The sequence below is a fragment of the Pongo pygmaeus genome, chromosome 10 (genome assembly GCF_028885625.2).
Source record: "Pongo pygmaeus isolate AG05252 chromosome 10, NHGRI_mPonPyg2-v2.0_pri, whole genome shotgun sequence".
NCBI lineage: Eukaryota > Metazoa > Chordata > Mammalia > Primates > Hominidae > Pongo > Pongo pygmaeus.
This window is the reverse complement of record NC_072383.2, coordinates 53,530,534-53,551,554: the sequence shown is the minus strand read 5'-3', so window position 1 is coordinate 53,551,554 and position 21,021 is coordinate 53,530,534. Positions and strand designations below refer to the sequence as shown.

At 43.9% G+C, this 21,021-nt stretch overlaps 1 protein-coding gene across 3 annotated transcripts in view; it reads left to right on the top strand.

The window, feature by feature from the left end:
• SARNP (SAP domain containing ribonucleoprotein) overlaps positions 1-21,021 on the top strand; it is a 69,507-nt gene that overhangs the window by 41,432 nt on the left and 7,054 nt on the right. For all 3 annotated transcript variants that reach the window (XR_008492746.2, XM_063646975.1, XM_054441990.2), the window contains one exon: positions 18,764-18,853. Coding sequence is in view for 2 of the 3 variants with exons in the window: in XM_063646975.1 (XP_063503045.1) it covers positions 18,764-18,853 (90 nt within the window). In the remaining variant the exon portion in view is untranslated. The remainder of the gene's footprint in view (positions 1-18,763; positions 18,854-21,021) is intronic.

The window sequence follows — 21,021 nt, the reverse complement described above, 5'->3', positions numbered from 1 at the left end:
ATTGATACCTCACTGATCAAGAGCTTTCGGGGGAATTTCCCTCCTCCTTCATCCTAGGTTATCAGTTTTCCCAAAAATCCTTCTTCCATTTGAATAACTGTGTTCTTTTCAACTTAGATTAACCAACAAGAAAAGAAGATAACTCTATGGTAGATAGAGATAGCAGTTGAGAGAGTGGATATCTTAGAAGATAAATTTCAGGAGAAGCTAAAACTCAACCTCACATAGTCTTCAGGATTTCTTAGATAACATTTCTTGGAGTTTTTTGTTTGTTTTGGTTTTTTGTGTTTTGTGTTTTGTTTTGTTTTGTTTTGCTTTGCTTTTTGAGACAGTCTCGCCCTGTCTCCCAGGCTGGAGTGCAATGGCATGATCTTGGCTCACTGCAACCTCTGCCTCTCAGGTTCAAGTGATTCTCCTGCCTCAGCCTCCGGAATAGCTTGGATTACAGCTGTGTGCCACCATGCCCGGCTAACTTTTTGTATCTTTAGTAGAGACAGGGTTTCACCATGTTGGCCAGGCTGGTCTTGAACTCCTCATCTTGTGATCCGCCAGCCTCGGCCTCCCAAAGGGCTAGGATTACAGGCGTGAGCTACTACACCTGGCCTCTTGGAGCATTTTTAAGACTAAACAAATATTTAACCACTCCTTTACATTCCCTTTTCATTCATAATACTTTGAAAATAAATATTGGGCCTTTTCAAGGAGAGATACAATGTGTAATCCTATATCTGTTTTCTTCTCTGTCTCCTCCCCTTTAAGATAAAAAAAATACACTACTTTTCCCCACCCTCCCAATGGAACAAACTTTGAGGGAGTGGTAAAAGGAGCTGTTTAAAGGGGAAACAGGTCAGCACAGTGGCTCACACTTGTAATCTCAGCACTTTGAGAGGCCGAGGCGGGCGGATTACCTCAGGTCAGGAGTTTGAGACCAGCCTGGCCAACATGGTGAAACCCCATCTCTACTAAAAATACAAAAATTAGCTGGGTGTGTTGGCTCACACCTGTAGTCCCAACTACTTGGGAGGCTGAATCACGAGAATTGCTTGAACCCTGGAGGTGGAGGTCGCAGTGAGCTGAGATCATGCCACTGCACTCCAGCCTGGGCAACAGAGAGAGACTTGCTCTCAAAAATAATAATAAAAAAAGAGGAAACAATGGGGGAAACTCTCTGACCTCAGTTTATATCATTATCTGGTTCTTCATTTGTCCCTATGGAGGAACAGAACTTGTCTTTTGTCTGTAACACAAATACATCATCTCCCTCCCTTCCCAGTTTCCCCCACACCCACACTTCTCACTTCCTTTTATTATGGTTCCAATCAATGATGTCAATTATGTGTGCCATTCAACTGCTGTTGAACAACTTGGCTATAGGAATTTGGAAGAGCAAAGAGGCAGAATGGAATTTTTCTCTCTCCTAACTAGGGCGCTAGACAATGTATTCTAATTTCAACCAGGGAAGTAGGAGACAGGTGTTTTTTCGCTCAACTTCTCTTTCTACTGTCCCACTATTCCCTAATCCTCCAACACATACTTTTTACCTAGCCAATGTATGAGGAAAAAATTGGACAAGAGATGTTAGACATATAAATTGAACATTTTAAGAGGAAAGGTTTGGCCGGGTGTGGTGGCTCACACCTGTAATACCAGCACTTTGGGAGGCCAAGGCAGGTGGATCACGAGGTCAGGAGATCGAGAACATCCTGGCTAACATGATGAAACCCTGTCCCTACTAAAAATACAAAAAATTAGCAGCGTGTGGTGGCATGCGCCTGTAGTCCCAGCTACTCGGGAGGCTGAGGCAGGAGAATCGCTTGAACCTGGGAGGCAGAGGTTGCAGTGAGCCTAGATGGTGCCACTGCACTCCAGCCTGGGCGACAGAGTGAGACTCCATCTCAAAATAAAAAAAAAATTAAAAAAAAAGGAAAAGTTTTTAAAATTTAGGGAAACAAGGTGAAATTTTTGATGCTATGTCAGCATTCATGGCTGGTGCCTTGCCCTATATTTACTGTAAACTAGGTATTTGGGAAAGTTCTGTTAGATGTTTAGACTTCCCTAAAGGTGCATGGCTGAGATCATTAGCTCTTGTACCTTTTAATTTTATGTATTTCTCTCTGATTTCATTCATTGAATTTGCACCTGAAGAACTTCAGGTAAAGAAATTTATAGTAAGAAAAAACTCTTTTCTATTTCCCCTGGTCAATACCCCCTCCATAATGTCTTTGCATTCCTTTGTCTAACATGTCAGAACTGATGACTTTGATAAAAAACAAGTTTTGTGCCTCTCTCTGGCCCTCTGCTCGTCTTTGCCACGAGAGTAAACACAGCCTGAAAGGGAGAAGAGTGCTGGATTCTGTTAAGCCTGTTTAACTTTTCAGTATGTTCAGTTGTTTTTGCCAGCCTGGTTCTTGAGATGGGCTTATTCTCTGGGTAAGAGTTTTTTCTTTTTTCTTTTGAAAGTACCACTCTTAGTACATAAGGTAAATAATTTTAAAAATTACATTATATCCGGTTGTATATCTAATTTTAGGGTGATAGATAGTTGGCCTGGCCTTTCTAAGTGAAGCAGTGTCTGTCCACACTCCCAGATACTCTCCCCAGCTGTGGTGAAATATGAGCTCTCTGAATCCACGTATACTCAGCCCTCTGTATCCACGGGTTCCACATCTGTGGATCAAAAGCATTTGGGGGGAAAAATACAACAATAAAAAATAATACAAATGAAGCAGTATCGTATAACAACTATTTATAGATAAGTACTCTAGAGATGATTTAAAGTATGTAGGCGGATGAGCATAGGTTATATGCAAATACTATTCTATTTTTTTGTTTTGTTTTGTTTTTAAAGATGTGGTCTCACTCTCCTATAGAGTGCTGTGTCCCAGATCATGGCTCACTGCAGCCTCCACCTCCTAGGCTCAAGTAATCCCACCTCATCCCCCACAAGTAGCTGGGACCACAGGCATGCACCACCATGCCCGGCTAATTTTATTTTGCAGAGACAGGGGTCTCCCTATTTTGCCCAGGCTGGTCTCAAACTCCTGGGCTCAAGCAGTCCTCTTGCCTCTCAAAGTGCTTGGATTGCAGATGGAAGCCACTGCACTTAGCCTTATGTCATTTTATATAAGGGACTTGAGAACCGCAGATTTTGGTATCTGCAGGTGGGGGCAGGGGTGGTCCTTGAACCAGTGCTTCTTGGATACTGAGGGACAACTGTATATCCTTCAAAGTCTGTATGGGAGGAAATAAAGTAGTGTTGGGGAAGGAATTTTTTGGTATATGTGTATGTGATTAATTTTTTTGATAGGAAATTTTGGTTAAAGGCTCCTCATGTTGTGAGAGCAATGGGAGAATGGGAATGTTTAGAATGTATGTTAATACTTGAGAGGCTTATATATGTGGGTTCAGTTAAAATAAGATTGAACAATTATGGGATAGTTCATTTTTTTATGTACTCACCAAAATAGCAGGGTTTCTCTTCATGACTGATAGCTGAAGAAGGTGAGATCCCATAGTATTTTGGAGATGGAGGTGGGGACGAGGCAGGACATCAAATTGGAGATATTTTAAGGGGAATAGTTGGTGATGTTTGTAAATTAGCAAAGACCCCATTTTTAATATAATATGAAGTCCCTTGTTAAGATCTAGAAAATTTTAACTCCTTTCTTCCTCTCCCCTTCCTTTGCTACTCTTTTTTTCATAGTTTTTTTTTTTTTTTTTTGAGACAGAGTCTCGCTCTGTTTCCCAGGCTGGAGTGCAGTAGCGCGATCCCAGCTCACTGCAGTCTCTGCCTCCTGGGTTCAAACAATTCTCCTGCCTCAGCCTCCTGAGTAGCTGGGACTACAAGTATGCACCACCACGCCCGGCTAATTTTTGTATCTTCGGTAGAGGCCGGGTTTCACCATGTTGGCCAGGCTGGTGTCGAACTCCTGACTTTGGGTGATCCATCCACCTCGGCCTCCTAAAGTGCTGGGATTACAGGCGTGAGCCACCATGCTTGTCCATCTTTTTTTCATGGTTTTTTGTTTTTTGGTTTTTTTTTGTTTTTTGTTTTTTTTTAATTTTAACCTTTTAACTCCCAGAGCAGATTCTTAGGAAAGAAATAGAAATGTGTGGCTGGGCGTGGTGGCTCGCACCTGTAATCCCAGCGCTTTGGGAGGCCGAGGCAGGCGGATCACGAGGTCAGGAGATGGAGACCATCCTGGCTAACACAGTGAAACCCCATCTCTACTAAAAATACAAAAAAATTAGCTGGGTGTGGTGGCACGCACCTGTAATCCCAGCTATTTGGGAGGATGAGGCAGGAGAATGGCTTAGACCCGGGAGGTGGAGGTTGCAGTGAGCCAAGATTGCGCCACTGCACTCCAGCCTGGGCGATAGAGTGAGACTCCATCTGCAAAAAACAAAACAAAAAACAAATAGAAATGTGTTTTCAGGGTGTTGTATATTTGGAGTTTGTAACAAATATTAAATCTGGAAATCCCTAGCAGGGGAGATGTATAACTGAGAAGGAGATTATATTTGAAATACTTGATCTGGACTTCATTTTATTTTATTTATTTATTTTGAGGGTGCTTTTGCTCTTGTCACCCAAGCTGGAACCTCCCACTGCAACCTCCACTTCCTGGGTTCAATCAGTTTTCCTGCCTCAACCTCCCGAGTAGCTGGGATTACAGGTGCATGCCGCCATGCCTGGCTAATTTTTGTATTTTTTTTTTTAAGTAGAGACAGGGTTTCACTATGTCGGCTAGGCTGGTCTTGAACTCTTGATCTCAAAGTGATCCACCCACCTAGGCCTCTCAAAGTCCTGGGATTACAGGCATGAGCCACCATGCCCAGCCCCTTGATCTTGACATTAGAAAGTAATTATTGGTAGGGAGTTTATTGGGGTATAGAGGAGGCAGTTACAGAATTTGCATGTCGTACCCATGCTTAGGTGTGAGGTGGTTGAAAAGAAGAAGCAGTTAGAAATGAACAAAGGTGGTACAGTGGCTCATGCCTGTAAGTAATCCCAACACTTTGGGAGGCCAAAGTGGGAGGATCACTTGAGCCCAGGAATTGAGACCAGCCTGTGCAGCATAGTGAGACCTTGTCTCTACAAGAAAATAAACAATTAGCTGGGTGGGGTGGCATGCCTGAAGTCCCAGCTACTTGGGAGGCTGAGGTGGGAGGATTGCTTGAGCCAGGGAGGTCCAGGCTGCAGCGAGCTATGATTGCGCCACTGCACTCCAGCCTGGGTGACAGAGCGAGAGACTCTGTCTCAAAAAGAAAAAAGGGCCAGGTGCAGTGGCTCATGCCTGTAATCCCAGCATTTTGGGAGGCCAAGGCGGGTGGATCACTTGAGGTCAGGAGTTTGAGACCAGCTTGGCCAACATGGTGAAATCCCGTCTCTACTAAAAGTAACAAAAATTAGCCGGTGTGGTGGTGGGCACCTGTAATCCCAGCTACTCAGGAGGCTGAGGCAGGAGAATCACTTGAACCTGGGAGGTGGAGGGTTGCAGTGAGCAGAGATCACACCATTGCACTCCAGCCTGGGCGACAAGAGCAAAACTCTGTCTCAAAAAAAAAAAAAAAAGAAGAAGAAGAAGAAATCCCATTTTCCTTTTCCCCCACTTTATTGATATTCCTCCTTTTCCTTTGTATCAGTTCTGTAGGAAAAAATGGCTTTGTGTGCTGCAACTTAGTTGCCTCCCTCTTTTCCCCACATAACTGCAGTGTGCCCTGATCTTGTTTTAGCACGTTCTTCCTGTATTGAACTATGATGAAAGATTGTCTCTGCTTTTCTATTTGAATTGTAGGAGAGCAATAAGACAGGTGTGCTACCTAGAGTCCTCTGTGATTTTTTCACATCTCTCTTTTTTACCCCTCACATCTCTGCAGCTGAAATAGTTTTTGTAGGAAGCATAAACTTTGGAATACCCTTAGCATTTATAGGAGATAATTGGAGCAGAATGGGAGTCTTATTTGGACTTGATGAGAAATTTTAAAAAGTTGTTTGGTCTATATTTTTTCAAAGCTACTTGAAATTGGCCCCAAATAATGGTTGCACATAAGGGTTACGGGGGACCCTTTAAAAAATACAGCTCTGTAGGCCTTCCCTTTTGAGATATAGATTTATTAGGTTGGGTTGTGGCCTGAAATCTGCATTTTAAAATACTTTAGATGAAAATAATCTGTTTTCCTAGTGCTCACTCTAAATTTCTGAATCGTCAGGTAACTGTCCTCCCTTCTCTATATGTTTTGGCTAAGACAGCATTCACCTCTCCTGAAAAGTTTCAGCTTCCCAGGCCGGGCGTGGTGGCTCACGCCTGTAATCCCAGCACTTTGGGAGGCCGAGGCAGGCGGATCACCTGAGGTTGGAAGTTAAGAGACCAGCCTGGCCAACATGGAGAAACCCTGTCTCTACTAAAAAATACAAAATTAGCCGGGTGTGGTGGTGCGTGCCTGTAATCCCAGCTACTTGGGAGGCTGAGGCAGGAGAATCACTTGAACGTGGGAGGCGAAGGTTGTGGTGAGCTGAGATCGTGCCATTGCACTCCAGCCTGGGCAGAAAGAGCAAAACTCTGTCTCAAAAAAAAAAAAGTTTCAGCTTCCCTCTACTGACTTCTTGACATTTCTGCCAGGCTCTGCATCGCTTATCTTTAAAAGCAGCAGCTCCTTGGCTTTTAAAGGAGGGAGATGGGGACTTTTAATAGAAACTTGATTTCTGGGGGTCTGAAGTGTGAAGCCTTCCTTTCCTCTGCCTGCCTTGCTTTGTCCTACAATCAGCTAGAGCAAGACTGAAACGACCTCATCTGGGGTTGAAGAGGAGAGGGGGTTGGGGAAAGACCTTGATTTGGACAAGAGAAAGAAAAAGTGGTAGAACCTAGTGAGTGAGTGGTTCTGAGCTGACTCTGTTCTTGGGCTTCAAATCCTGTGAAGAGAGGAGATGCAATTCCTGGTGTTCTCTAATTGTCGTGTAACTTTAAAGTTCCTAGCACCCTACCAGCCCTAGAAAGTTGATACTGATCTCACACTTGAAAGAGATTATTGAGAGTAGGTTAAGATGGTTATATTGGGTAGGTGTGTTATGTGTATGTGTGTGGATAGTGTTGGAGTGTCTCTACCATATTATTTGCTAAGGCGGTGTACTTGCTGCTAGTCTGGTCTCTCACCTTCATCTACTTAAGCTCTGTGCATTGATTTTTGGGACCACCGTGTGTTCTGTCATCTGGCTGGCATAAAGGCTCAGGAATAAACAGTTTCAGAAACTGGGGCAGGGGAGGTGACAGCTGTGTTTTTAAGCATCCAAGTGTTTCTGAGAGAATAACCATCAGTTGCTGTCATTCATCCTGAGAGTATGAAATTGGAAGCTCGCTTACCCTGGAGTGTTTCATAACCTTTACCTCTGGAAAGTCAAGGCCATGTCATCATTAATCTACCATCGCCTGAAAGCCCCCAGGCTCTGCTTTTCATCCTGCCATCAGTCATGTGGCACTGAGATTCAGGAAAAGTGGCCAAAAGGCTCCCTCTTCCTTTTTGCCATGCTACCTTACATTCCTTTGGAAATCAGACTGACCTGAGAACTATTAACATCTTAGTATGGTAACTCATTTACAAAGGGGGGCAGTTATTTGTTATTTTTGTGAAATATGACATCTTAGCTCTGTCAGCCTCTCTTCCATCACTCTAGGGAAAAGACTTCTGAGGGGGAATATAATAGCAGTACCTGAGCTCCTCTGAAATGCTTCTTTCTGCTTCTAAGGATTTTTCTGACTGGACTCTTTAGATCGGAATTTCTGCTTCTCACACATGGTATAAGGAGGGATGATAAGTGAGTGAGCTTGTTACACTTGACTGGGAACAGTGCCTGGCTTGGTTAATTCTTTTGGTCTCAGAGAATAACGATGTTTCTTATTTGAATCCAGTGAAAGTATTCATGCTTTGTGTTCTTGGGAATTACTGAGTTCAAATTCTTAATGATGCTTGGGTTACACTTTGCTTTGTTTCTCCTAGTTTCTTTTTATATGATCCGGAGTGGCACTGGTAATAAGATTGAAGAAGGTGGGCCGGGCGCAGTGGCTCACACCTGCAATCCCAGCACTTTGGGAGGCCGAGGTGGGCGGATCACCTGAGGTCAGGAGTTCGAGACCAGCCTGGCTAACACGGTGAAACCCTGTTTCTACTAAAAATACCAAAAAAAAAAAAAAAAAAAAAAAAAAAAACAGTCGTGGTGGCATGCACCTGTAATCCTAGCTATTCGGGAGGCTGAGGCAGGAGAATCACTTGAACCCGGGAAGCAGAGGTTGCAGTGAGCCGAGATTGCATCATTGCACACTCCAGCTTGGGCAACAAGAGCGAAAGTCTGTCAAAAAAAGAAAAAAAAAAGATTGAAGAAGGTGAATGCCTTCAACACACAACCCATGGGGTGCTAATTACATCAAATTGGACCCCTTTTGGCAGAGTAAACAGCCATGGCACACAAGCAAGGAGCAGTATTCTTTATTGTATTTAGGATAAAATTAGTAAGTTTCGAAAAATGTTCTCATGAATTTATATCTTGAAGACACAGGTTGGGTTTAGAAAATAGAGTTAGAACTCCATTTTGGGTAGACATAGTAATGGTACTCTGCTGTAAAAAGGGAAGAGACACTTTAGAAAATATCTGCGGTATTCAGCTGCCAGTTGTTGCATCTGATCTTCCTTTTGCAACTTACTTCCTGGCTACAGTATATATGCCATGGAAATCATTGCTAAGAACCCTTAATTTAAAATTTCTAGTTATAGGCTGGGCGTGGTGGCTTGTGCCTGTAATTGCAGCACTTTGGGAGGCCGAGGTGGGCGGATCATGATGTCAGGAGATCGGGACCATCCTGGCTAACATGGTGTAACCCCGTCTCTACTAAAAATACAAAAAAAAAAACTAGCTGGGCGTGGTGGTGGGTGCCTGTAAGTCCCAGCTACTCCAGAGGCTGAGGCAGGAGAATGGCCTGAACCCAGGAGGCGGAGCTTGCAGTGAGCTGAGATCGCGCCACTGCACTCCAGCCTGGGCGACAGAGCGAGACTCCGTCTCAAAAAAAAAAAAAAATATATATATATAGTTATAACCTGATAACTCTTTCCCCTCTCTTTTTTCTTCTCAGGACATTGAGTATTTTAAAATAAATTCCATTATGTTTATAGAGGAGTACGTTCTTAAGGGACCAGCAGCAACCCTGTAACTAACTACACTTCATCTTGCTTTCTAAATTCCTATCTCTGTTTCTGTGTGTTTGCTTTTCATCTCTGGATTTCATGTTTCTCTCTCACTTCAATACTTCTGGCCTCTCTCTTCTAATAGAAACACAGATACTCCTCACCTTACAATGGGGATTATGTCCTGATAAAAACCTGTCTTAAGTCAAAAATGCATTTAATACACCTAACCTTCTGAACATCATAGCTTAGCTAGTTGACCTTAAAAATCCCAGAACACTTACATTAGTCTACAGTTGGGCAAAATCATCTAACACAAAGACTATTTTGTAATAAAGTGTTGAGTATCTCATGTAACTTACTGAATACTGAAAGTGAACAGAATGGTTGTATGGATACGTCAAGTATAGTTTCTACTAAGCATGCATCGTTCACCACTGTAAAGTTGAAAAATCTTAAGGCAAAGCATCATAAGTTGGAGACCATTTGTATGTTCAAAATCACTTGCTAAAGACAGGCCACACATTTGGCTCCAAACTTTATGGCAGCCAGTAGAAAAGGAAAGCACAGTTGCACTGTTTATGGTGATTCACAGGATTCAGAAGGTAAAAAACTAGCAAGTTGCCCAAGAAAAGCATAACTCTTTTGGATCTGAGAGCTAGAAAGAAAATTTTTCTTATGAGTCCTCATAATGCAGTTATGTAAAAAACAGTAGTATACACTTTTATAGTAACTTGGTGAATTCGTAAGCCTCGTGAAGTTAAGGTTCTTATTCCTTAACTTTATCTTATTGGTCTCTGTATTCCCAGTACCTGACCCAAAGTAGATACTCATTTGACTAGTGAATGAATTAATTAATTTTATGGCTACAATGCTATTGAAAATGTTGATTGAACCTGATGTCACATAATTCAGTGAAAGAGATTCCTCAGGGGCCTTTAGAGAACCTGGGATTGGATCTACATAGATAGAGGTTAGATCCTTGCCCAGTCCCCTCATATATTACCTTAAATAGATATCTTTTATTGTTAGTCGTAAATTATTAGGGTTTATGAAATCAGCAAAGCCTAGCAGCCCAGATTTTCAAGGTCTGAGAAAGAGAAGATAGTTTGGCCTGGCATGGTGGCTTACACCTGTAATCCCAGCACTTTGGGAGGCTGAGGCAGGCGGATCACTTGAGGTCAGGAGTTCAAGACCAGCCTGGCCAACATGGTGAAACCCCATCTCTACTAAAAATACAAAAAATTAGCTGGGCATCAGGCTTACGCCTGTAATCCCAGCTATTTGAGAGGCTGAGACAGGAGAATCGCTTAAACCCAGGAGACGGAGATTGCAGTGAGCCGAGATCGTGCCATTGCACTCCAGCCTGGGCAACAGAATGAGACTTTGTCTCAAAAAAAAAGAAAGAGGCTGGACGTGGTAGCTCACGCCTGTAATCCCAGCACTTTGGGAGGCTGCGGTGGGTGGATCACCTGAGGTCAGGAGTTCGAGACCAGCCTGGCTGACTTGGTGAAACCCTGTCTCTACTAAAAATACAAAAATTAGCCTGATGTGGTGGTGGTGGGCACCTGTAATCCCAGCTACTCCAGAGGCTGAGGCAGGAGAATCTCATGAACCTGGGAGGTGGGGGTTGCAGTGAGCCGAGATCGCACCACTACACTCCAGCCTGGGCAATGGAGTGGGACTCAGTCTCAAAAAAATAAATAAGAGGGCTGGGCACGGTGGCTCATGCCTGTAATCCCAGCACTGTGGGAGGCTGAGGTGGGCGGATCACCTGAGGTCAGGAGTTCGAGACCAGCCAGGCCAACATGGAGAAACCCTATCTCTACTAAAAATAAAAAAAAAAATTAGCTGGGCGTGGTGGCGGGCACCTGTAATCCCAGCTACTCGGGAGGCTGGGGCAGGAGAATCGCCTGAACCCAGGAGGCGGAGGTTGCAGTGAGCCAATGTCATGCCTTTGCACTCCAGCCTGGTGACAGAGTAAGACTCTTGTCTCTAAATAAATAAATAAATAAATAGAGAGGGCGAGGGAGGGAGGGAGGGAGATGGTTAATAGGACTTTGTGGAGAAGACTGATTTTGTCCAGTAACTGTTCTTCCACAACCCAAATTTTAACCCTTAGTCATCTGTCCAAATATATACTCATTGTTCTTGGCAGCTAAAGGGAGTTTTCTTGTTGCTTTGGTAATGGATCTGATTCTTACCAGCCTTTGGTGATTTCGCTCATTTATTTATTTGTTTATTTGTATTTGTGTGTGTGTGTGTGTGTGTGTGTGTGTGTATATATATATTTTTATTTTATTTATTTTTTTGAGAGGGAGTCTCGCTCTGTTGCCTAGGCTGGCGTGCAGTGGCACGATCTCGGCTCACTGCAAGCTCTGCCTCCCAGGTTCACACCATTCTCCTGCCTCAACCTCCCAAGTAGCTGGGACTACAGGCACCCGCCACCACACCCGGCTAATTTTTTGTATTTTTAGTAGAGACAGGGTTTCACTATGTTAGCCAGGATGTTCTCGATCTCCTGACCTCGTGATCCACCTGTCTCGGCCTCCCAAAGTGCTGGGATTACAGGTGTGAGCCACCGTGCCCGGCCTGTATTTGTATATTTTTGAGACAAGATCTCACTCTGTTGCCCAGACTGAAGTGCAGTGGTGTGAGAATGGCCCACTGCAGCCTCAACCTCCTTGGCTCAGGCAATCCTCCCCCATCAGCCTCTCGAGTAGCTGGAACCACAGGCGTCTACCACCATGCCCAGCTAATGTTTTTTTTTTTTTTTTTTTTTTTTTTGGTAGAGATGGGGTCTCACTATGTTGCCCAGGTTGGTCTTGAACTCCTGGGCTCAAGTGATCCTCCCACCTCAGCCTCCCAAAGTGCTTGGGATGGCATGTGTGAACCACCACACTAGGCCACCATGATTTCACTTCTTATCTAGAAGAATGAATGTCATTGTTAGCTTAAATTTTGATTGTGATCTCAAACTTTGTTTCAAGGACCAGGAGAAATATGGCAATAAAAGTAATAGCTAACATTTATTGAATACCTTTTATAGTTCCTGTGTGCAAAGCACTCTTTACATGTGTAATTTGTATCTTGGAGCAGGCTTGAATGTCTGTCTTTTCTCTTCCAGGTATTGTTTTCAAGGGCTCAGTTTGGAACTGTATTCCACAATGGAAAATACAATGATACTAAGGGTATTTGGTTTTATTAAATATAGACCCTTGGGCTGGGCATGGTGGCTCATTCGTGTGTGTGTGTGTGTGTGTGTGTGTGTGTGCGCGTGTGTGTGTGTGTGTGTGTGTGTGTGTGTGTGTGTGTGTGTGTGTGTGTGTGTGTATACACACACACGCAGAGACTAGGCGGCAGAGGTGGGTAGATTGCTTGAGCTTAGGAGTTCAAGACCAGCCTGGGCAACATGGTGAAACCCTCTCTCTACAAAAAACAAAAATTAGTTGGGCATGTTGGCTTGCGCCTGTGGTCCCAGCTGCTTGGAAGGCTGAGGTAAGAAGCTCCCTTGAGCCTGGGAGGTGGAGGTTGCAGTGAGCTGACATTGAGCCACTACACTCCAGCCTAGGTGACAGAGTGAGACTGTCTCAAAAAAACAACCCCCACCCCCCCAAAAAAAAAACCAAAGGAATATATAGACTATGCTTTCTGTTCTTATATAGGTACTCTCTCCTCTTTTGCACAATTATTTCTCATTTTTATAAATGAGATCTTAAGGAAAGCAAACAAGGCAGGTATTAGGTACCACGAGGTTTGCATATACTGAAATTACTGGCATCTGTCAGTTGGTTGGCTTGGTGTTTTAAATCTTGAGAAGGAAGAGGAGGGAATAATTGAAATGTATGGATTAATCTGAACATCCAGTGCCTGTGTTTGGCCAGTAAGGATAGTTTTCTCTTGATTTTGGGTGCAAATTGTTTGTTTTTAGGAGTATAGATTTGATAGGAAATAAGGGCACTTCAGATTCAAGCACTTCTCCTCACACAGGAGTATGCATGGGAAGAAAAAAGAGATTTGTTAGTAGTTGAGGGTTTGAGGGAGGGTGGTGGGGGAGGGATGAAGAAGGGAAAGGTTTTCAAATGCATGTGACACTGAGCTAGAGGGGTCACTGCTGCCTGCAGATGCCACAACCCCATTTGTGCACTTGAGCATGGCCTGAGGGAGCATTGGCCTGATGAATGCAGAGAGACATGCGTTTTGATCGAGGTAATTTCCCTCAGATGGGTTTCACCATCCCATGAATCAAAACCTGTCAGCAAGGAGCTAAAGATGGAGTGAAGTTTATTGTACGTTTGTTTCCATGCGACACCGTCACGCTAGAAGGGTCAAGTGAGAGAGATCATTAGAACTGTGTTGATTTACTGGGCCCAGTTGTGTACTTTCCTTGCAGGGAAAGGAGGAAAGAGGCTTTAAGAGAGGAGCTGAGGGGTGCTGGGTGGGGAAGGAAGAGCAGGCTATTTGTGGGGGGTTGGGGGAAAGATGTTGTTGTTGTTGTTGTTTTCCCCTGGAACCCCTTGATGGGTTTAGAACAGATGCTCTGCCTGTGTCTCCTGAAGTGGCACCAAAGATCTTGTTTAAAAGGGAAGTTAGGCTGGGTGTGGTGGCTCATGCCTGTAATCCTAGCACTTTGGGAGGCGAGGTGAAAGGATTGCTTGAGTCCGGGAGTTTGAAACCAGCCTAGGCAACATAGCAAGACCCTGTCTCTATTAAAAAAAAAAAAAAAAAATTAGCCAGGCACGGCACATACCTTTAGTTCTTAGCTACTGAGGAGGCTAAGGTTGGAGGATTACTTGAGCCTAGGATTCAGCATTACAATGAGCCATGATCATGCTACTGCACAACAGCATGGCAACAGAGTGAGGCCCTGTCTCTAAAAAAGGTGGGGAGCGAGGCAGGTGGCTAATGGAGAAATCAGACTCCCCATTTGAGGATATAGCCAAATAAAGAACCAGGAGGAGCAAAACTGGCCTGCACATTCCAAGTGGACATACGTTGGGGGAGGGCTTGGCCTCAGGGTTTGTGCTTATATAATGTCTAGGTTTCAAAAGTCTTATCTCCTCTGTGATTTGAACTTGCTGAAGTACTGCTAGTGCTAAATTGAATGGAAAAAAAGTTTATAATGGTAGTTTAACAAGATAGTGGTCTAGTCTTCCCTCTCCACAAGAAGACAGGCTCCATTTATTTTCCTGAAAACTGTTTCCTACTTGGCCAGGAGACTTAGTGAAGATATATCAACTAGAACATTCTAGAGGTTCTCAACTTGAAATCCCCATTTATATTCTATATTCACTTTATCTTAGTGGTAGTAGTCAAGAAAACTTTCCCCCTTGACTTTGTTAGTAAAAAATGTGGTGTTTGTTGGAAATCTTCCTTATTCTTTTTTTTTTTTTTTTTTTTTTTTGTGAGACGGAGTCTGGCTCCGTCGCCAGGCTGGAGTACAGTGGCGTGATCTTGGCTCCCTGCAGCCTCTGCCTCCCAGGTTCAAGTGATTCTCCTGCCTCAGCTTCCCGAGTAGGGAATACTACTCGCCACCACACCCAGCTAATTTTTGTATTTTTTTAATAGAGATGGGGTTTCACCATGTTGGCCAGGATGGTCTCTATATCTTGACCTTGTGATCTGCCCGCCTCGGCCTCCCAAAGTGCTGGGATTACAGGTGTGAGCCACTGCACCCAGCCTTATTCTTTTTCTTTTTTTTTTGAGATGCAGTTTCGCTCTTGTTGCCCAGGCTGGAGTGCAATGGCGAGATCTCGGCTCACCACAACCTCCGCCTCCCAGGTTCAAGCGCTTCTCCTGCCTCAGCCTCCCAAGTAGCTGGGATTACAGGCATGCGCCACCACGCCCGGCTAATTTTGTATTTTTAGTAGAGACAGAGTTTCTCCATGTTGGTCAGGCTGGTCTCGAACTCCCGACCTCAGGTGATTTTAGAAAATCCTTCCTGGGATTTTCTCAAAGTGGTGGGATTACAGGTGTGAGCCACTGCTCCCAGCCCGTTATTCTTTTATTACATCTCAACAAATGGAATAGCCAATTAAGCAAAATTAGAAACAGATTTAGCTGAGAAAAACATTAGTACAAGATTACTAACTGGAGCTCTTTCCCTAGATGCTGTTACTTATAAATTGTAGGTATATGGTACGATAGAAGAAGGGGTCCTAGTATTCTTGACCTGATTATTTGAGTGATGTGATTAAAATTTACAAGTTTTTTTAGCTAAGGGTTCTGGTGATCCTTCCTCCTTGGGAATTAAGCTCTTAATTGTCCTACTGTTCTTCCAAAGAAATACTTAAGTGAGATACCTTGATAAGGTGGTAAAGCTAAGAAAGTGGATTCCTGAGTAAAATGTCCTGGATTCCAGTCCTCGTATTATTTGTGAAATTTTGGGCGAGTCACTTAATCTCTCCAAGACTAAATTTTCCTATCTATGAAATGAATTTAATTGCAGTGCCTACTCCATAGGATTATTATAAGAAGTAAATGATGCCAGGTACAGTGGTTCACACCTGTAATCCCAGTACTTTGGGAGGCTGAGGCAAGAGGATTGATTGAGCCCAGGAGTTCAAGACTAGCCTGGGAAACATAGTGAGACCCCCCTCTCTGCAAAAATTAAAATAAAGTAGTAAATGAGCCTGGATGCAGTGGCTCACGCCTGTAATCCCAACACTTTGGGAAGCCGAAGTAGGCAGATCACCTGAGGTCAGGAGTTCGAGACCAGTTTGGCTAACGTGGTGAAACCCCATCTCTACTAAAAATACAAAAATTAGCCAGGCGTGGTGGCGTGTGCCTGTAGTTGCAGCTACTCAGGAGGCTGAGGTGGGAGAATCGCTTGAACCTGGAAGGTGGAGGTTGCATTGAGCCAAGATGGCACCACTGCACTCCAGCCTGGGCGACAGAGCGAGACTCTGTCTCGGGGGAAAAAAAAAAAAGTAGTAAATGAGATATTGCATGTAAAGAACTGCACACAGTACCTGGCACATACTAAGCACTCAAATGTTCATGGCTATAATGTTATTATTTTAATTTATTATTATTAAGGACAAGAATACTTATTTTTTTCTTTGAACCTGGCTTAATGTTTTTACAATAGTTCAGAGTACATTAATGAGGTACCCGCTATGGATTTGCTGGTGGTCATAATGAGAAAGGCAGAAAAACTGTGTAGGCAGTAGTTTATTCTAGTAATAAACTGATTAAATGATAACTTGTATAGGATTCTTAATTGCTTTGTAAGCATCATTCTTTCTTAGGTCCCTTCCTAGGCACTAGAAAGCAGGTGCAGCAAAAGGAGAAAATGGACATCTTTCTCAAGCTGAAAGAGTTAAAGACCAAGACAGTACTCCTGCGTGCTGTGTTCAGACAGGTGGACTAGTTACATTGAGCACAGAAAGCTGGATAGTTGCCCTGCTTTTGATTTGTACAGGTGGCTGCTGTGGCCACAGGGACAAAGGCAACTCTTTGGTTGGGGTTGAGAGTAGAGGCATTGAAAAATTTCTGTATTTCTGTAGGTCTTTTTGTTACCTTTGCTTTTGACCTTGTAGTTTTGGGACACCCAGAGACACAGCCTGCCTATAGACTGTAGGAATATAATTTCCTTGGGGTTTAAAAACAAATCCAGCTCAGAAGCACCACACAGACATTCTTTAAAAGTTTGTTTGAGGCCGGGCGCAGTGGCTCACACCTGTAGTCCCAGTACTTTGGGAGGCCAAGGTGGGCGGATCACCTGAGGTTGGGAGTTCGAGACCAGCCTGACCAACATGGAGAAACCCCGTCTCTACTAAAAATACAAAATTGACCGGGCGTGGTGGCACATGCCTGTAGTCCAGCTACTTGGGAGGCACAGGTTGCAGTGAGCTGAGATTGTGCCACTACACTCCAGCCTAGGTAACGAAGTAAGACTCTGTCTCAAAAAAAAAAAAAAAAAAAAAAAAGTAGATTGTTTGAACTCTTTTGAGATGGAGTCCCGCTCTGTCACCCAGGCTGGACTGCAATGGCATGATCTCAGCTCACTGTAACCTCCACCTCCTGGGTTTAAGCTATTTTCGTGCCTCAGCCTCCCAAGTAGCTGGGATTACAGGCACCTGTGGCCATACTTGGCCAATTTTTGTATGTTTAGTAAAGACGGGTTTCACCATGTTGGCCAGGCTGGTCTCCACTCCTGACCTCAAGTGATCTGCCTGCCTTGGCCTCCCAAAGTGCTGGAATTACAGGTGTGAGCCACCATGCCCTTGTTTGAACTCTTGCTGATCTGTCCTTCTGTTGGGTTAACTTATGTAAATAAAGTCAAAGAAACTGTCCTGCTGTTTAGTGAGGATGGGTACATCTCTAGGGAGTAGAGGGTCTCTTGAGATTATGAGAGAATGAGATCTTTTTATATATGTGCCAAGTTTTAGAAAATCCTTCCTGGGGGAAAGACACCCGAGGAGCCTACCTGATTTCAGATGTTTTCTAATCCTGAGGCTGAGCTTCTGATGACTGGTGATAAGATGTGAGGGGGAGGTGGAGAAAGAGAAAATAACTGTTAAAGTGGGCTAAATAAAGTGGTAGGTTTAGGTTCTGATAGGAAAATATATAGATTCTTATACTGAGCAGTGTTGGACATGAATGATACAAAACACCTAGGATAATGGCCAGCTCCAACTCATGGTAAACTGAAATATTCTCTCATTCCCAGGCAGACATCATGAGTTTCACAGATGCTTGGAAAATGTCCACAGCATCTCTCTTAGAGAGTTGACCATGGCTGTCACCTTGATTCACCTGTTTTAAGAATCATTTCAAACTATTCAGAGCCTTCTATGGCTTTGCTGGGTGTTTGAAGCAAATAAGTTTTCAGAAATACCACTCTGGCCCTCTTCCCCTTTCGCAATTTCCTTGGTAACGTGTAAGCATTGTTCAACAAGTAGTTTGGGTACCTTCTAACTAGGTGTTACTAGGTGTAACTTGGGGTGTTATTCAGTGAAACCTCAGTTTTCCATATCCCTCAACTGCCAAAATTGAGCATAGAAATTTGTTTTATGGGTGTTTGTTACTGTTTATTTATTTATTTTTTTTGAGACGGAGTCTCACTCTGTCACCCAGGCTGGAGTGTAGTGGTGCAATCTCAGCTCAATGCAACTTCTGCCTCCCAGGTTCAAGCAGTTCTCTGCCTCAGCCTCCCTAGCAGCTGGGATTACAGGCGCCCGCCACCACACCTGGCTAATTTTTTTGTATTTTTAGTAGAAATGGGGTTTCATCATCTTGGCCAGGCTGATGTTGAACTCCTGACTGCCTGATCCACCTGCCTCAGCCTCCCAAAGTGCTGGGATTACAGGTGTGAGCCACCGTGCCCGGCCTCTTACTGTTTCTTTACCCTACTTGTCTTATGAGTATTGAGGCCCTGCCTAAAATTAAGTTTTTAGTCATGCTAGGTACAACATAGTATATGCTAGCTTATTCAGTTTCTTATGTATCTTATCTCTTTATGTGATCCTTAGTTCTTGGCACAAGGTTGGTTAGCACCTTGTGACCAGTAAGTTATCATTTCATTCCCATTTACTTGGTGAATGGAGGCTAGTTTGTTTCAACTCTTTCCTTTGTCCTTGAACAGTCTGAAGATGATGAGAAACTGAAAAAGAGGAAGGAGCGATTTGGGATTGTCACAAGTTCAGCTGGAACTGGAACCACAGAGGATACAGAGGTAAAAGTATACCTGGAACGCTTCATAGACCTTGAAGGGAAATTAGAGTGAATAAACTGAATGGAGAAATATTGTTTCCCCACCTATTTATTTATTTACTTATTTAAGTCGAGTTGGGGTCTCTGTTGCCCAGGAAGTGAGAGTGAATAAACTGAGTAGAGAAACACTGTTTTCCCACCTACTTCGTAATTATTGATTTATTTAAGTAGAGATGGGGTCTCATTCTGTTGCTCAGGCTGGTCTCAAACTCCTGGGCTCAAGCGATCCTCTGCACTCAGCTCCCAAATTGCTGGGATTATTATAGGCATGAGCCACTATGTCTGGCCACCCACCTACTTCTTAAGTGCCCAGATATTTTGCTTTTTTCTTGATAACTTTTTTTCTGGATGAAGTGGCAACACTGAATTCCATCAATATACTTAATTCAGTGTTACAGTCTGTTAGACTAGTGGCAAAGAGTATAATGTTTGGAATCAGGTAGGCTTGGATTCTAAAATTGGCTCTGGGCTGGGTGTGGTGGCTCATGCCTGTAATCTTAGCACTTTGGGAGGCTGAGGCAGGCAGATCTCTTGAGCCCAGGAGTTCGAGACCAGCCTGGGCAACATGGAGAAACCCTGTCTCTACTAAAAATACAAAAATTAGCTAGGTGTGGTGGCACACACCTATAGTCCCAGCTACTCAGAAGGCTGAGATGGGAGGATCACTTAAGCCCAGGAGGTCAAGGCTGCAGTGAACCTGGATGGCGCCAGTGTACTCCAGCCTGGGCAATAGAGTGAGACCCTGTCTCAAAAAAGAAAAAGGCGGCCGGGCACGGTGGCTCACGCCTGTAATCCTAGCCCTTTGGGAGGCTAAGGCAGGCAGATTACCTGAGGTCGAGAGTTCAAGATCAGCCTGGCCAACATGGTGAAACCCCGTCTCTACTAAAAATACAAAAAATTAGCCGGGTGCAGTGGCATGTGCCTGTAATCCCAGCTACTCTGGAAACCGAGGCATGAGAATCTCTTGAAACCGGGAGGCAGAGGTTGTGGTGAGCCAAGATCACGCCACTCCAGCATGGGCTACAGAGTGAGACTTGCTCTCAAAAAAAAAAAAAAAAAAAGAAAGAAAAGAAAAGAAAAAGGCTTTGCCACTTGGTATTAGTAAGTTACAGTACTTCCTGAGCCTCAGTTTCATCATCTAGGAAGTGGAGGTAATATACCTACCTCAAAGTTTTATTTAAAGAATGAAACGATTCTGTATAAAAAGGGATAGTTTTAAAATATTTAATAAGAACTGGTTGTGCCTAACTCATTTCTGGAAAAGGACAGTGGACTCAAATGAGACTTCCTGTTCTTGTCACTTTGTTTACAGATAGTTTCTCAAAATGAAAGAATCCCAGCATTTCAGGAGAGCAATGTGGGAGGATCACTTGAGGTCAGGAGTTGGAGACCAGCCTGGGCAACATAGTGAGACCTCATCTCTACTAAAAGTTTAAAATAAATTAGCTGAGTGTGGTGGCATGTGCCTGTAGTCCCAGCTACTCCAGAGGCTGAGGTGGAGGTTGTAGTGAGCCCAGATGGCACCACTGTACTCCAGCCTGGGCAACAGAGCAAGACCGTCTCAAAAAAAAAAAAAAAAAAAAAAGTATATTAGGCTGTTTTTGCATTGCTGTAAAGGAGAAATACATGAGACTAGGTAACTTATGAAGAAAAGAGGCTTAATTGGCTTACAGTTCTGCAGGCTTTATGGGAATCATGGTGCTGGCATCTGCTTGGCTTCTGGGGAGGCCTCAGGAAGCTTACATTCATGGTGGAAGGCCTTAAACAGCCATATCTGGCAAGAACTTACTATCTTGAGGACAGTACCAACAGGATGATGCTTTATGAAAAGCTTCTTTTTTTTTTTGAGATGGAGTCTCGCTCTGTCGTCCAGGCTGGAGGGCAGTGGTGCGATCTCAGCTCACTGCAACCTCCGCCTCCCGGGTTCAAGTGATTCTTCTGCCTCAGCCTCCTGAGTACCTGGGATTACGGGTGTGCACCACCACACCTGGCTAATTTTTGTGTTTTTAGTAGAGACGGGGTTTTACCGTGTTGGTCAGGCTGGTCTTGAACTCCTGACCTCATGATCTGCCTGCCTCTGCCTCCCAAAGTCCTGGGATACAGGCGTGAGCCACTGTACCTGGCCTATGA